This window comes from Podarcis erhardii (genome assembly GCF_964252035.2).
Source record: "Podarcis erhardii genome assembly, chromosome: 3".
Lineage (NCBI taxonomy): Eukaryota > Metazoa > Chordata > Lepidosauria > Squamata > Lacertidae > Podarcis > Podarcis erhardii.
The window spans coordinates 118312239-118329956 of record NC_138507.1 but is presented as its reverse complement, the minus strand read 5'-3'; the positions used below and the strand labels follow the sequence as shown (position 1 = coordinate 118329956).

The following is a 17718-nucleotide window of genomic DNA, read 5'->3' as shown; positions in this document are numbered from 1 at the left end:
AGCACGTCAAAGTGCAAGTAGATAAATAGGTACCGCTCCGGTGGGAAGATAAACGGCGTTTCCGTGCGCTGCTCTGGTTCGCCAGAAGCGGCTTAGTCATGCTGGCCACATGACCCAGAAGCTGTACACCGGCTCCCTCGGCTAGTAAAGTGAGATGAGCGCCACAACCCCAGAGTCGGCCACGACTGGACCTAATGGTCAGGGGTCCCTTTACCTTTAAGATGTCTTGGACCACAGTTCCAATTGGGCTCAGCCATCACAACTGGAACTGTGGTACGAAATAACTGCAGAAGCCCAGTTGGTCAAAAGCTGGCCTGGTTCATGCCAAACAGACTCCACCCTTCCGAGCGCAATGTGATTCAAAAGCCTGAAAATGTATGCATCCTCCCCCTCCCAAAATAGCAGCTCTAATATTCAGGCGCAACCCTGAAGCACGTTCTTACCCTCAAAGAATTCTGGGTACTGTAGTTCGGCTCCTGCATAGCTACAGTCCCCAGCTACCCGTAACGAACTACAGCGCCCAGAATTCCTTGAGGGAACGAATGTGCTTTAAAAGTACAGCATTTTGTATATGGAGCTCCATAGTAAGGGTGGGGTTTATCATCACGCCAGTTTCTCCACCACCAGCAGCTAAGCAGGCAGGCGGGCACACAAGACCAGGAAGCCTAAAACTTTTACCCCAGAACTGCTGCATCATACATACCCAGGAAAACACAAAACCATTTCTGGCCACAAGGGGGAAGAATAAGAACTTGCTATATAGACAGGTAATGAGGCCTTTATTGTAGAGAGAAGAGACAAATTGACAATTCCTGTGATTACAACAGCAGCCAATTGTAATACATGGTTCTTGTCAAATGCAAAAAGGGTGGGGTGGTATTTTGAGTTGGAAGATAGTGAATTGAGGAAGATTCGTGTATCTGTCTTATTCCCAACTGCTGGCTGCATGCTTTAGTTCATTTTCGTAAAAACACAACTTGATAATTTGAAATAGTAAAAATAGGTTTGTTCTTTACGTCACTACCAGCTGCTCATGCACAAGCCCAGCTCTCCTAACAGAATAGGTGATTTTTAAAAAATTGAGTGTCATCACTTAACATCTTAATTTAAAAATGAAACAAAGGCAGAGTCTTTCCCTCCTGCCGCTGTTAAATGCAATTATAATTGCAAGCTGGCTTTCAGGCACCAGCGAACATGATGGCGTGGCAATCCAATAAAGCCAGATTAAAATAAATCAAACAACATTTCATATGGAGATTGCAACAGAGGAGGAGCGCTTGGCTGTCTGTTGCACTTTTGGGGCTGGGTCAGCTCAGAAATAAGGCCATGGGCCTCTGAAACCTCACTGTTCCCCCTACCCAATTTAGGGGCATGTTGAGATGAAGGCAGCTGGGGAAACGTACCCTTTTAACCTCTTGGCACTGGGATACAGCAGCCAAGGCCGTTGGATCAACTGTATTGGCTCTGCAGCAACTCAAGAGAAATTCCAGAGGATTGTTGCAATTAAGGCTTGGAAGAAGAAGTTTCAGATTATCATCAGGGAGGGTGGTGAAAGAATGAATGGGGGTTGCATTCACTTCCACTTGTGCTGGAAGACTCCCCAAATTCAGCTCTGCAAATTGTCTGTCGCTGGCACCCCAAGAAGGCTTTGTGTCGAACCCAAGCTATGTGCCTCTCGGCTCAAAGGCAGACTTTGCCAGAGGGAGCAGCGCAACACAATTAAAAACCAAAAATTATCCAAAAGCTTTAATAATAAAAATAAAAAAGCCAAAGTCTAAAATGTCTTGCATGAAACCTTCGCAACCCCGGCAACTTATTTTCTCCACAGGTACGATCAATTGATTATTTGCAGAAGGGCTAACTGGCTGGATTCAAGAAAAGCGGTTTTACAGCTGTTTCCAGTACTGGCTGGTCCGAGGGATGCCAGCGACAATCTCAGATTCGATTCCACAGTGGTCCTCCCCGCGGAGAATTCTGAAGAAGCCTAGGAGGAACGCAGAGGAATAATGCCTTAGTGAAGGGTCTCCAAGCCTGAGAGCTCTCAGCTAGGCAAAGAGAAGCAACCTTTTAAACCCTGGAGCGTTTTTGTGCAAGCGAGATGGGACATAGAAGCTGCCTTTTAACAATTTGTGCCTGCTATGATCTGCATAAGTCAGGTATGTCCAAAGTCTGTTTCGGGGGCCTAAACTGGCCTGCCAGTGGTTTAATCTGGCCCCTGTGGCCGTTTATTTCTCTCATATATATCTGTCAGGGGCTCAGGAGCAGAGGCACATATTTATATTTTTTAACATGATATTTTCAACAATTATCTATATTTTTTAACATATTTTCAACAATTATTAAACATACTTTTATATCTTATACAATGTTTTTTTGACTTCCATCAATCACATCTGAAAATTTTCCAATCTTTTCACTTAATTCACATTTCTGACTTTCACTGTTACATTTAAATATCATAACTAATGTCTATCTTCTTTGTGATATTTCTCCTTACAAAACTTCTTGTAGTCCTACTAGCGTAAATTGTTGATTACAGTTGCTCTTCAGTGGCAGTTTATTTCTATTTCCTGGCGTAAAATCTAAAAAAACCCCCAACAATTTCAATCTTAAAAAAAGGTCAACAACTAACAACTTCAGTCGGCCCTCATGGCCCTTCATTTCATCAAATCTGGCCCTCTATGAAAAAAGTTTGGACACCCCTGGCATAAGACAAGGAATAGCTCATTGATTGGGTCTTGTTCCAGATACTCTCATTGACTTATGCAAATCACTACAGGTATTAGGCATTGTTTTTAATAATAAAAAAACACAAGCTACTCTTTGAAATCAAGCTGAGTGTCAGATGTTTTCACGACAGCCTTGGCACTGAACATTATACAAAGAAATGAAAGACGCTTTTTCTCCTGCAAAGACACAGCCCACCCACTCAGCAAGTTATCACCTGAACAAGCCAGGGCCCCGTAAGGCCACCTACCATTTTCACCCCAGTCGGTGTTCCAGGAGTTTGCAGCCAGCCAGTAGGGAGTGCCGTTGTCAACGCCCCAGCCAAGGATTCGGATCGCGTGGCCGCCAACTTGCTCTCCAGAGACATGCTGATACACGCCTGCAATAATGGAAGAAAGTGACTGTGTGATGGCCTGGGATTTGGACTTGGATGTTGAACCTGAGGGATCCCAGCCTGCACAGGATTCCCAGCCTCCAGAGTCAGCTGAGCCGGGGCTGGGGCATGAGCCTGAAGGGTCCTCACCTGTGCTGGATCCTCAGCTGCAGGCACCAGCCGAGTCTGCTCTGGCTCCTGAGGTGATGGAGGACCCATTGCCTGCAGGTGCTCCACTCTCAGCCCCGTCAGAGGAAGCTGAGGCTGCCTCTGGGTCCGGTAACCCTCCAGCCTCTCCTGAGCTGCCAGAGGCTCAGGGCAGAGAGGCGGAGGGAACTAAGTTCTCGCCTCCAGGCCAGGAGAGGATTGGGGCCGCCCTGTGCCTCAGGGCAGATAAAAGCCGGCCAGCCCCAGTCCCAAGTTGTGGGAGCAACATTGTTGGTTGCTAGTTCCTGCCTGAACCCTGCCCTGCTTCCCTGCCTGAGCTCCTGACCCAACCTGGCCCCCTGCTTGCATGCCTGTTCCTGACTTCACCCGACTCCCTGCCCTGCACCCAGCTTCAGCTACTATGGACTGCCTCCATGTTGCACCTTTGACCACGGACCGGACTTGGACCTTGCCTCTCAGGTAACCCACGGGACCAGCAGAGACTGTAACTACATCTAAAAACCAAAATGAGCAAGGGATGTGGGATGGAGCAACTCCAGAGATGTTGTTGATGTTGGCATCAGTCCGTCTCAAAAGACAATGGAGCGTGCCTCCAAGGGTAAAGTCAAACTGCTGTGTTAGGAGCACCCTGGGTGCAAGCTGGGCAGTGTGTATGGAGGTCCTGGGCTACCCAGATAACAAGACCCACCCGCTCGGCCTCGCTGATATGGTACAAAGGAAAGCAAAGCATAGCTATCAACTTTCAGGTTTGAAAATAAGGGATCAGCAGCCTCACCTGTCCTGGGGACAGTCTATGGGATATCTAACAATCCCAGATAGCAGCTGGAATCAGTGGGAAATGGCACTGGAATAAGGGAATTTCCCACAAAAAAAGGGAAGGTTGACAGCTATGGTTTGATTCCAGGAGTTTCTAGAAGGTGTGCAAAGCACCATCCAACCACCTTAAGGACTCCACTCCATATTTGTGGAGAGTTTACCCGTTCGCCTTTTCTTCTAGGGAAGAGGTGTGGCCCTAACAGACTCCCAGGGGCCAGGCAGAGAGGTCTGAAGGGCCACATCTAGTGCCTACCCCTGCTGTAAGAGTTAAAGCGCCAGGCAATTTATTCAGAAATAGAAAAAAAAACCCCAATAGCCTTACCCGACTTGTACATGAGGAAGTCTGCATAAACGACGAAAGCTCCTTCCACCGGCCCGTTCTTGTAAATTTCAGCCTTTATCATATCCTCATTGGGGGGCACACCGTAGGAAGTCACACCTGTGGAGATAGAGGAGGCAACCTCCAAATCAGCAAGAATTCAAAGCATTTTTTAAAATCAAAATCAGATTTGTAGAGTTCCCAGCTTCCCTTTGTTTGACCCAAGGTGCCCAGCTGGGATTTGAGTCACAGTAGCTGTGGTTTCCCGAGGAGGCAAGCCTTGTTTAAATCATAGGGACTAGAAACACACTTTGAAGAACAGGACAGGATGCCAAGACTATAACCTCCCCTGCTTGTCAGTCCTAACCAGCGTAGCCAGTGATGCCAGGGATGGTGAAGTCACACCCCTGGTCTATGAACTGCCTTTAGGAATAGCTGCTCTCCATGAAAGACGCGGGTACTGCTGTGGTCTAAACCACAGAGCCTAAGACTTGCTGATCAGAAGGTTGGTGGTTCGAATCCCCGCAACGGGGTGAGCTCCCGTTGCTCGGTCCCTGCTTCTGCCAACCTAGCCGTTCGAAAGCACGTCAAAGTGCAAGTAGATAAATAGGTACCGCTCCGGCGGGAAGGTAAACGGCGTTTCTGTGCGCTGCTCTGGTTCGCCAGAAGCGGCTTAGTCATGCTGGCCACATGACCCGGAAGCTGTACGCCGGCTCCCTTGGCCAATAAAGCGAGATGAGCGCCGCAACCCCAGAGTCATCCGGAACTGGACCCAACGGTCAGGGGTCCCTTTACCTTTACGGCAGAATAGCATCCCCAAAGGGGATCTTAAGCACCGGATTAAATGTCAAGTCCTAAAACTGCAGGCTCTGTCATAATTAAAAACCTGCCCACATTAATCAGCTTGCTTTTCTAGGGCTGCTATTTCAAACAGGCTGCCCTGGGTGTCTGTACTGGATTGTAAAACAAGACACAAAGTTAAATTGCAGCCCTTTAAAGCTTTCAGCCCTGAGCATGCAATGCAAACAGCCTTTTAAAGATTCCATCAGGCTGCGCCAAAGGGAAGCAGGGCTGCTTTGTTGCCTCTGCTGAAACACAAGCACTTTTAATTTGCTTTTCCTTTAATTCGTTCTATTCCACCAACAAGAACTCTTGTTAACCACGAACGAGTGGTGCCTGACCTTGGTGTTTCTTCCTCTACCCTCCACATCCCTTTTTCCTTCTGTGCCGTGTCTTTTACATTTCAAACCTAGGGACAAAGAACTGCATTGTTATTGCTGGCCTTTGCCACGAAGCAATGCTGTTACCGTAGTGCTTGTCCTCTTTGTAGGATGGAGAATAGCCGTCTTCACATTTTTTCGTGCACTCTGGAGTTTCGCCCCCTTCCCCGGTGCAGGGGGGTCGAGTTCCGTTGGTGTGGTGCTCGCAAGGAGGGATAGAGTATGGCCTGCAGCCTGTTGGGACAGGAGCAAAAATACAAAAGTCAAATTCCATCCAGGGGCTCATAGAGCCAGAGACCCTGTGGCTGGGACACCAACATATCCTCCAGTCAAAAATAAAACATGTACATCTGCATAATTTTGTTCCCGCTCCACAATTCAGACGCCAATGCGACTTTTTTTTTTTTTTTTTTTTTTTTGCAGGAAACGGCAGAACAGAACTATTTCCTTTAAGGCACGCCTTCCTGATTTATTTGTTTTTTTAAAGTAGCCAACTGCAAATTAAAAGGGAAATGAAACCATGGCCACTTCCACCCCATACATTTAAATCACTCTTATACCAGCAGAACAGTTTTCACATAAGGCTGTATACAGGAACTTAAAAGCCACGGATGTCTCCAAAATCCATCCTGAACAGGGATGTTTTAGCAGCTGGGCAGAAAGCCACAAGGGGGCAGATGTTCTGTTTTATAATCTGCTTCTAGTTTATTGCTGACTTTTATCTTCTGAAAGTTTCTTAAAGGATTCTTTCTACCGATGACACAATATAACCCCATTCTCTTTGTCAACAGCTTTGAGTTGCAGTTGTTTTTTATTACAAGCAAGCCATGTTTAACTTTTCAGAAATAAATAAGTCAATAAGCACAATCTTCCAAAAACATCCTTCACAATCTCTTCCACATATCTGAGGAAGTGTGCGGGCACACGAAAGCTCATACCAACAACAAACTTAGTTGGTCTCCAAGATGCTTACTGGAAGGAATTTTTAAATTTTGTTCCACATACAAAACTCTCAAACATCCCCCCAACGCAGGGAATCCTAAGCCAACCATCTACTGCAAATTGAACTTCTAGTCCACCGTAAACTCCCTGGCAGCATTAAACCCAGTTTACTGCTTCCAGTGGACGGAGGCAGCGTGCCTCTGATTCACAAGTGGGCATGTCTGTCTGTGTGTGTGTGTGTGTGTGTGTGTGTGTGTGTGTGTCCCCGCATAGGTGTAGGACAAAGATAAAACCACTAGGTGGGGTGGAGGGCTGATGCAGTTTCTGTTTTGCTACGGGAGACAAACTCACCCACGTGGGAGTCGTAAAGGCCGCCAGACACCAGACCCTTCTCCGTCCAATATTTCCAGGCGGCTGAAGGATAGCCTCCGTTACACCTGCAAGCAAGCAACGATTTATGCAATGCCATCGCAAAGATCCGTGGGGGAAATAAAGGCAGGAGTAGTTTTAATTGGAGGCCTGCAAGAAGATTTGCAGAGCAAACCAATGTCGGTGGGCCTTTCAAAGGACTGCAGGACCAGGTTGGTGGATAACAGAGTCTTTTGCAGCAGCCATTGACTGCACGTCAGTTGCCATTCCATGTTAGCATTTCACTCCTCCGTCGCTGATGTGTGACTGTTCCATCACTTGTCTGTGATTACTTTCTAGGCTTGGAAAGCCTGAGAACGGAAGCTAGCCTTCTCTCTTCCGCTCTGTTGTGTTTTTTGTACTTTTTACTTTCTGTTCTCTCTCAGAGCTAAAGAGAGAGGATGCCATGAACACTTTGTCCTGTATATACTGCTTAATAAAAACCAGCGGCTCTCAACCTGTGGGTCCCCAGATGTTGGACTACAACTCCCATTATCCCTGAGCTCTGGCCTTGCTAGCTAGGGGTGATGGGAGTTGTAGTCCAACAACATCGGGGGACCCACAGGCTGAGAAAGGCTGGCTTAGAACATGGGTAGGGAAACTAAGGCCCCGGGGCCGGATCCGGCCCAATGGCCTTCTAAATCCGGCCCATGGACGGTCCAGGAATCAGTGTGTTTTTACATGAATAGATGTGTCCTTTTATTTAAAATGCATCTCTGGGTTATTTGTGGGGTCTGTCTGGTGTTTTTACATGAGTAGAATGTGTGCTTTTATTTAAAATGCATCTCTGGGTAATTTGTGGGGCATCAGAATTCGTTCATATTTTTTTCTCAAAATATAGTCCGGCCTCCCACAAGGTCTGAGGGACAGTGAACTGGCCCGCAGCTAAAAAAGTTGGCCGACCCCTAGCTTAGAATGAGCACACCAATGTCCACTTCGTTTCTGCTAATCTCTGCTGAGTGTGTGAGCACATAGGCATCTGCTATGTGTTGCTGGTGTGCCCCGGGACTAATGATTTGCGGATGTCCCAGAGCTGTGCAACACCAGGAAGACGCCCAGAGAGGTTTGTCTCATCCTGGGCGCTGCGTGGGCCCCCAGAGGCATATTCTGACATCCCATGCCAAGAGACACTTAAAGTTAATTATCCATTTCCCCTACTTAAATTATTTGATGTACAGTGGATCAGAGGTAAGTAAAGGGACCCCTGACCATTAGTTCCAGTCATGGCCGACTCTGGGGTTGCGGCGCTCATTTCACTTTATTGGCCGAGGGAGCTGGCGTACAGCTTCTGGGTCATGTGGCCAGCATGACTAAGCCGCTTCTGGCGAACCAGAGCAGCGCATGGAAACAACGTTTACCTTCCCACTGGAGTGGTACCTATTTATCTACTTGCACTTTGACATGCTTTTGAACTGCTAGGTTGGCAGGAGCAGGGACCGAGCAATGAGATCTCACCCCGTCGTGGGGATTCGAACCACCGACCTTCTGATCGGCAAGTCCTAGGCTCTGTGGTTTAACCCACAGCGTCCCTTGTGGATCAGAGGTACTATGAGCTAATGCTGGGCAATTCTACAGCCGTACAATGGAAATCGAATGGAATCTGTTCCAGTAGTCCGTTCGACTTCGAAACCAAAGTGCAGCTTCTGATTGGCTGAAGGAAGCTCCTGCAGCCAATCGGAAGCTGCGGAGGATGTTTGGCTTCCAGTTCGCAAACCGGAATACTCACTTCCGGGTTTGCAGCATTCGGGAGCCAAAACGTTCCGAGAACGAAGCTGTTCGAAAACCAAGGTACAACTATATTCCTGAATGGGGCAGCTCCTCAAACAGAGGAAGGGCTTGGGTTGCTATTCTGGAAAGTCGGGATACAGAGGGAGCTGGGGTGTCGCTGTTCTGAAAGGTGAAGACACAGGAAAAGAACTTACCCCATTCCACATTCAAAGCCGCAGCAAGAGAGCAGGTCTTCTGCAGAGATCTCTACATTCACTTTGGTGTTGGTATGGATGCAAACCCGGTCAGAAATGGCCTCTACGGCACCAAAAGCCTTCAGAGAATGCAATCGACAGAGAGAGTAAGGAGCGGCCCAGCCAACTCTTGAAGAATAGCCCCTTAGGCCTCACCCGCAAAGACAAACTATAATTAAACGAGTGCAATTGCATCCGTCCTCCATAACCATTAGCTTGCCTTTTCCCCTCCCTTTCCCACTGGAAATTCCTCGGGGCAGAGACTTGATTTAAATTTGCATATGTACATACTTTGGTTCTCAAACGCTGGAAACCCGGAAGTAAGTGTTCTGGTTTTTTAACGTTTTTTGGAAGCCGAATGTCCAATGTGGCTGTTGGCTACTGTTTTCGGGGCACCTGCACCAATCAGAAGCCGCTCCTTGGTTTTCGAACATTTCAGAAGTCAGGCTTCTGGAATGGATTAAATTTGGCGCTTTTGTTTTTGCTATTTATTTTGCGTTTTTGTGGCTTTTTCGGTTAATTTGTTTTTGTGACTGTGTGGAACCCAGTTCGGCTACTGATTGACTGATTGTGTGACTGCGGAAATTGATAAAAGCCCCCCATCCAAACAATGACTATCATCAGTGCAGGTAAGGAATTTTTTTTTTCTTTTCATTTTTATCATCCACAATACTGTCTCATTTTATGGTACAGTACATTGATTATTGCTTTCATTCTATGAATCAATGGCCTCATTAGCTAGTAAACTCCATAATTGCTGTTTTAGGGGTTGTTTTTAAAAGTCTGGAATGGATTAATCCATTTTGCATTACAGTACTTTCTATGGGAAAGCACGCCTTGGTTTTGGAATGGAATTCCGGAATGGATTAAGTTTGAGAACAAGGTACCATTGTATATCCATAGGTTGGATATGTTCCCAGCATAACTGGGCACTTTTAAAAAAGCACCACTGATTCTTATTAGGAGACAATAAGATGGTGCCTTCTCCGATTCAGATTTGTGGAACTTTATAAAAAGAACTTTGCCTGGGCTGTATACACACACAGAGTAATTGTATTTAAAAATATAAATGGTACAACAGCAGTGATCATATTGCGCCACACACAAGACCAGCCCTCTACCATGCTTCCTCACCGATTCATGCGCAAACCTTTGTCTCAAACTATATCCAGTCATTGCTATGAAATTTGCTTTTACAAAGCATTTTAACAGAACGTAAAAGCAGTTTTCAGAAACTGGTACAGTGGTACCTCGGGTTACATACGCTTCAGGTTACAGCCTCCACTAACCCAGAAATGGTGCTTCAGGTTAAGAACTTTGCTTCAGGATGAGAACAGAAATTGTGCTCCGGCGGCGCGGCAGCAGCAGAAGGCCCCATTAGCTAAAGTGGTGCTTCAGGTTAAGAACAGTTTCAGGTTAAGAACGGATCTCCAGAACCAATTAAGTACTTAACCTGAGGTGCCACTGTACAGTCATACCTCGGGATAAAAATGCTTTAGGGTAAGTATTTTTGGGTTGCGCTGCGCGGCAACCTGGAAGTAATGGAGCGCGTTACTTCCAGGTTTCGCCGCTCACGCATGCGCAGACGGTCAAAATGACGTCATGCACAAGCGCGGAGGCGGTGAAACGCGACCTACACACACGCGTCTTACGTTCTATTCAGGATGCGAACGGGGCTCCGGGACGGATCCTGTTCGCATCCTGAGGTACCACTGTATTCAGAATCGTTGTTGCCTCCAAAATTGGAGGAAAAACATGGCCCAAAAAAGAAAGAAGGAAGGAAGAACGAAAGAAAGACAATAGCAGATGTGGAGCCCCTCAATTCATACCCTGGCAAAGGAGAGGCTTTGAAACTTTTGTCTTACCCAGCAGGAACCACAAGAGCCCTGGTCTCTGATCTCACCGATGGTCGGACACTTTGGCCACTGCTCCCGCGAGTCGAAGCTTTCAGGCAGGACCAAGTCGTTGGAGAATCCAATCCTATGTGCATTTCAAAATTGGGAGTGCGGAAAGAGGAGTGACAGATTAACGTTCTGGGCATTCCTTCTGTTAAGTTGTGGGTGAACATATCAGACGACACAGCGATTCTTCAAACAGCTCTTGTTTATTCACAGGCCAGAACAGAACTGAACTAAAGGGTTCAGTCAGCCTGCTTATATTGAGCTCCACTACAACGTAACTGTAACAATTTTCTAAAACTATCCAATCACTGAACGTCACTTTTGATCCCTTATTCTGTATCCAGGGCAGCTGTCTACCAACTCCACCTGGTACGCAGGCTGAGACCCTACCTGCCCGCGGACTGTCTCGCCAGAGTGGTGCATGCTCTAGTTATCTCCCGCTTGGACTACTGCAATGCGCTCTACGTGGGGCTACCTTTGAAGGTGACTCGGAAACTACAACTAATCCAGAATGCGGCAGCTAGACTGGTGACTGGGGGCAGCCGCCGAGACCACATAACACCGGTCTTGAAAGACCTACATTGGCTCCCAGTACATTTCCGAGCACAATTCAAAGTGCTGGTGTTGACCTTTAAAGCCCTAAACGGCCTCGGCCCAGTATACCTGAAGGAGCGTCTCCACCCCCATCGTTCTGCCCGGACGCTGAGGTCCAGCGCCGAGGGCCTTCTGGCGGTTCCCTCATTACGAGAAGCAAAGCTACAGGGAACCAGGCAGAGGGCCTTCTCGGTAGTGGCACCCGCCTTGTGGAACGCCCTCCCATCAGATGTCAAAGCGATAAATAACTACCTGACATTCAGAAGACATCTTAAGGCAGCCCTGTTCAGGGAAGTTTTTAATCTGTGATATTTTAGTGTATTTCTGGTTTTTATGGAAGCCGCCCAGAGTGGCTGGGGAAACCCAGCCAGATGGGCGGGGTACAAATAATAAATTATTATTATTATATTATTATTATTTGCATAACTATCTACAGTATCCCCCTGCTGACCCAGGGTGAGAACTTCAGTACATAACACCTTCTTTTTCCAGATCAAGACATGAAACAGGATGGTGCCCCACACCAAGTCCAACCAAGAATTTAAACAATGCCCTCTTGGAAAGGGAATAGGGGGCAACTGGAATATGCAAGAGCAATTGGGAAACTAGAATGAACCATGGAAGCAGGGGAAAGGGAAGCTGGACGATTAATGTATTGGTTTTGTACTTGAGGGGGGAAATTGTAAATGCGGAAAGTATAAATAAAAAGGGGGGGAGAGAATATGATAAACAATGCCCTTTTGCATATGGAATCTGCTTTTAGAACAGGGATACTAGTCCTCATGAATAAATCAAAGTGTGTGTGTGTGTGTGTGTGTGTGTGTGAGAGAGAGAGAGAGAGAGAGAGAGAGAGAGAGAGAGAGAGATCCAGATTTCATTCAAAAACTCATGTTAAACTCTCATCCCATTAACATTAAGCAGGCCCATTCTCTGTATTGCTTTCAGCACCTGCTAAAACCCTTTTTCATTTCAGCAAGCTTACGCTGGCTTGCGATTTTATCATGCATTCTGAAACACCAGAGATTTACAGAAGATTGGAAGACGTATATGAATTATTTGAAGAGCAAATGTAATCGACAAATTACGCTAGTAGGACTACAAGAAGTTTTGTAAGGAGAAATATACGAAGTGTTACAAAGTAGGAAAATAGATAGAGATATTGGTTATGAGTTTGAAATGTAACAGGGTAAATAAGAAATGCATACTAAGAGATTAGATGGGAAAATTTTCACACAGGATTGATGGAAGTCAAAAAATTTGAATAAGATGTAAAAGTATGTTTAATTACTGTTGAAAATGATACGTTAAAAAACTAATAGAAAATTATATATATAAAAAAGAAACACCTAATTTTTATTATAGGCAGTTTGTGTTGTTGTTTTTTAATTGAAGGTAATGGTAGGTTATTATTATTTATTAAATTCACATACCCGTCCTTCATTCACAAGATCACAGGATGGTTCACAGAATAAAATTAGTTTTAATTAGCTAGTTGATGCAGGACACTTTTGTAAGAGGCAGGGAAGGGAAGGGAACCTCTCCCAGGGTGGGAAGGAGACGCGCTGGGAGGGTCAACCTTTCTCTGTGTGGGGCAAATTAAGATTTACCTGTTATAGAGGACTTTGTACTTAATAATAATAATAATAATAATAATAATAATAATAATAATAATTTATTATTTATACCCCGCCCATCTGGCTGGGCTTCCCCAGCCACTCTGGGTGGCTTCCAAAAAATATTAAAATACTGTAATACATCAAACATTAAAAGCTTCCCTAAACAGGGCTGCCTTCAGATGTCTTCTAAAAGTCTGGTAGTTGTTGTTCTCTTTGACATCTGGTGGGAGGGCGTTCCACAGAGCGGGTGCCACCACCGAGAAGGCCCTCTGCCTGGTTCCTTGTAACTTGGCTTCTCGCAGTGAGGGAACCGCCAGAAGGCCCTCGGTGCTGGACCTCAGTGTCCAGGCAGAATGATGGGGGTGGAGACGCTCCTTCAGGTATACAGGACCGAGGGCGTTTAGGGCTTTAAAGGTCAGCACCAACACTTTGAATTGTGCTCGGAAATGTACTTTCTCTCTCTCTCCATTTAGGTTAGTTTGTGTTTTTTTATTGTTTCTTTAAAACTTTTCAGAATAACATTGCAATTTTCCAATGTTATTTATATTTCAATAAAAATGTGAACTTGCATGCTTGCCATCTCTAAAACAATTATTTTAAGATTTATTTGCACACTGCGTAGATGTTTTCTATCCAGTAAGAGTGGTATTAAAATTATGTTACTAAAAAGTAAAAAAACCCACCCATACTTGGTAATAAGACTGTTTCCCCCCAGAACTCACCAAGTTAAAAACATGAAGTTGCTGAGATAACATGCTGTTTCATAGGTCAGCAAACAGTTTTCCATTAGATTATCAGCTGCCACCGATATAAATGTTTCTTGAAAGTCTCACCCACGCCAAGTACCCAGTAATCCAAAAAGCCCAGAAAACTCAGCCTGTTCCCCACCTGAAAGGTTAGGAATATAGGAAACCACCATAGACCTGTTGGGGAAATACTGGGATTCAATACCCAATATTCTGTGGGTTCAGCCTGGACAGCAAATAAGATCCACACTCCAATTGTCAGTCAAACAACATGTTTATTTAGGCGTTGCAGGGCCAGCGCGTTTCAGCCAATGGCAAAGCTCTGTCAGTGGTTCCAGGGTATTGAATCTCAATATTTTCCCAACAAACCAAGTCAATCCACCAGTCCATCTAGCTCACAGCAGCTCTGCAGGGTTCTGAGACAAAGCATCAACTATGGGATGGCAGGGGTTGAACCTGGAATCTTTTGCATGCAAAGCGTGACCAAGTCCCTCTGGCAGCGATTTAAGAAGATGATGGGAGGGGTCAGGAATAGCAAGGAACCCCAAAGGGATATTACTGCATTTATTAAATCAATTTCACATTTTGACAATATGGAATCCATATTTTGTTCCACTTAATATCTGAAGCATCGTCCTCATTAAAAAGCAGGCTAGACCTGTGTCTGGAAACTGAATGGAGAAGTCCAGAGTTACAGGAAATTTGTGCAGGCTTAAGCTTCCAGAGGTAAGGAACAGAAAACTCACCTTTCTGGTAGTTTGGGGCCATGCAGGAACGTGCCACACAGCTTTTTCACATAGCTCAGGTCCACATTGTGGAAGTTGTGCCCAGCCTTAAGAAAAGACAGAAGCGTAATTGTACAGTGGTACCTTGGTTCTCGAACGGCTTAGTTGTCGAGCAACTTGGAACCCAAACAATGCAAACCCAGACATAAGTGTTCTGGTTTGCGAACTTTTTTTGGAAGCTGAACATGCTTCGATTTGAGTTTTATGCTTCCGATTTGAGTGCCACACTTCCATTCTGAGTGCTACGCTCAGGTCTATCTGTTTTTGCTATTTATTTTTCGTTTTTGTGGCTTTTCTTGTTTTTGTGACTGTGTGGAACCCAGTTCAGCTACCGATTTATTGATTGTGTGACTGCGGAAATGGATAAAAGCTGCAAAGCCACTTTAGACAATGCAGGTAAGAAAGAAAGAAATACATTTTCATTTTTATCATCTACAATACTGTTGTTGTTTTTTACAGTACAGTACATTGTCATTTTGTGGGTCAATGGTCTCACTAAATAGTACAATTCATGTCAAATTCTTGTTTTAGGGGTTGTTTTTAAAAGTCTGGAACGGATTAATCCAGATTGCATTACTTTCTGTGGGAAAGCGCACCTTGGTTTTGGAACGGACTTCCAGAATGGATTAAGTTTGAGAACCAAGCTAGCACTATACACTCTCCAATAGTTATTGTGCAGGAGTATCCTGCAGAATTGTCTTGTGATGAGAACCTGATCACTCCCCTCTCCACCCCTATGTTGAATTCACAGCTGAGAACTTGGCAGAAGGGCAGGTGACCTGAACTGTGAACCTCAGAACAAACTGTAGGGTAACCAAAATGTTCAACTCTTCATTAAAGCTTGGAAGGGGTTAAAGCCACAGAGTAAGCTGTCCTGCCAGGCTTAGCTAAGTCAGATGCCCTTCACCTTGGAGGAAAGCAAGCCTACCATTCTACCACCTGATCTGCAGCATGTTGAGAGGTAAAAAAAAGGGAAAAGCTCAGGAATGGGACATCTGCCTTGCTGTCATCCCAGTGGGCAGATAATAATAATAATAATAATAATAATAATAATAATAATAATAATAATAATAATTTATTTGTACCCTACCCATCCTACTTGGGTTTCCCCAGCCACTCTGGCCGGCTTCCAACAAAGATTAAAAATACATTAAAATGTCACACATTAAAAACTTCCCTGAACAGGGCTGCCTTCAGATGTCTTCTAAATGTCAGGTAGTTGTTTATCTCTTTGACATCTGATGGGAGGGCGTTCCACAGGGTGGGCGCCACTACCAAGAAGGCCCTCTGCCTGCTTCTCGCAGTGAGGGAACCGCCAGAAGGCCCTCGGCGCTGGACCTCAGCATCCGGGCAGAACGATGGGGGTGAGGACACTCCTTTAGGTATAACACCTCCTTCTCCTGCCAGTGTCATCCACCATCCCAACTGGCCAGCCAAAAGTTGGTACTTACCTGCCAGGTAGTGTTCAACTTATTGATGTAGTTGACCATGTCGTGAGAGAGAGGAGGGAAGATGGGGACATTGCGAGCACCCGTAAGGACCACCAGGAGACACAGAGATACCACGGACCGCCACATTTTGGAAACTGGAACCCTAAGAGGGGTGGGGAAAAAGAATGGCAGCAAATTTAAGTTGCATGACTGATAAACTGCCAAACACGAACGAACAAGAAAACTGCACATCACTCTTTTAAAAAGAGCATATCAATGTTACAAATAATTATGGACACCCATCTTTTTGGCTAATGATATCTTGCCTGGAGGTGGTTTTGCATACTACAGCCAACCGTCTTGGGCTATTGACTAGCCAGAGATCCCAGCTCATTGTATATATATAAAAAGCATCATGCAATCTGGACCAATTAAAGAGAGAAAAGATTTTCATTTTGCTTGAGGAAGAGGAACACAGGAGACAAGAGTTTTTCAACAGTGCATCTAGGAAGTCAGTGAAACCAGATGAGCGGGTAGGGGTGGAAGTGATGTCATATTAAGAAACCCCTCTGGCCTTCAGAAGGTGTGTAAGGCAAAGTATATGACGAGTGTGTGTTGTTTTTTTAACCACAAACTTGGGTGAGCTAGAAGAGTAAAAAACCAAACCTCATGGAAAGTCAAAGTAATCAGCAATACAGTCGCACCTTGATTGTCAAATGGAATAATAATAATAGTAGTAGTAGTAGTAATAATAATAATAATAATGTATTATTTATACCCTGCCCATCTGGCTGAGTCTCCTCAGCCACTCTAGGTGGCTCCCAGTCAAATGTTAAAAACAGTACAGCATTAAATATTAAAAACTTCCCTGAACAGGGCTGCCTTCAGATGTCTTTTAAAGATAGGATAACTGCTTATTTCCTTCACATATGAAGGGAGGGTGTTCCACAGCGTGGGCGCCACTACCAAGAAGGCCCACTGTCTGGTTCCCTGTAAGCTCACTTCTCACAATGAGGGAACTGGCAGAAGGCCCTTGGCACTGGATCTCAGTGTCCGGGCTGAATGATGGGGGTGGAGACACTCCTTCAGGTATACAGGACCGAGGCCGTTTAGGGCTTTAAAGGTCAGCACCAGCACTTTGAATTGTGCTCGGAAATGTCCTGGGAGCCAATGTAGATCTTTCAAGACGGCCACTCCCAGGCACCAGTTTAGCTGCCACATTCTGGATTAATTGCAGTTTCCGGGTCACCTTCAAAGGTAGCCCCACGCAGAGCACATTGCAGTAGTCCAAGCAAGAGATAACCAGAGCATGCACCACTCTGGCGAGACAGTCTGCAGGCAGGCATGGTCTTAGCCTGCATACCAGGAATCCATTCTGGAAGTCCGTTCTGACTTCGGAAAACATTCAACAACCAAGGCGTGGCTTCCGATTGGCTTAGAGAACTTCCTGAACACAATCGGAAGCCGCGTCGGACGTTTGGCTTCAAAGAACGTTCACAAACCAGAAGAATCACTTCTGGGTACGCAGCGTTTGGGAGTCAAAACGTTTGAGTCACAAGGCGTTCGGGATCTGAGGTACGACTGTACAAGCACAGAGAAAAACAAATGCTGCCAATGTGTCACCCAGCAACAGCACTGAGCCGGCGCAACACCTTCTATGGTGCCCATAGGTGGTCTCAGTAAATATCCCCTCAAGTGACTTTTCTACTTTA

The 17718-nt window shown here is 45.6% G+C and overlaps 1 protein-coding gene across 1 annotated transcript; it reads right to left on the bottom strand.

Annotated features, from left to right (window-relative positions):
- Positions 1-760: 760 nt before the first annotated feature.
- CTSB (cathepsin B) lies at positions 761-16204 on the bottom strand. Its single transcript, XM_081854935.1, has 9 exons — positions 16028-16204; positions 14538-14623; positions 10800-10914; positions 8896-9014; positions 6917-7002; positions 5711-5857; positions 4407-4523; positions 2978-3106; positions 761-1984 (listed from the first exon to the last, which is right to left on the bottom strand). The coding sequence occupies exons 1-9, from the start codon at positions 16151-16153 to the stop codon at positions 1887-1889; spliced, it is 1023 nt and encodes a 340-aa protein (XP_081711061.1). The 5' UTR covers positions 16154-16204; the 3' UTR covers positions 761-1886.
- Positions 16205-17718: the final 1514 nt, after the last annotated feature.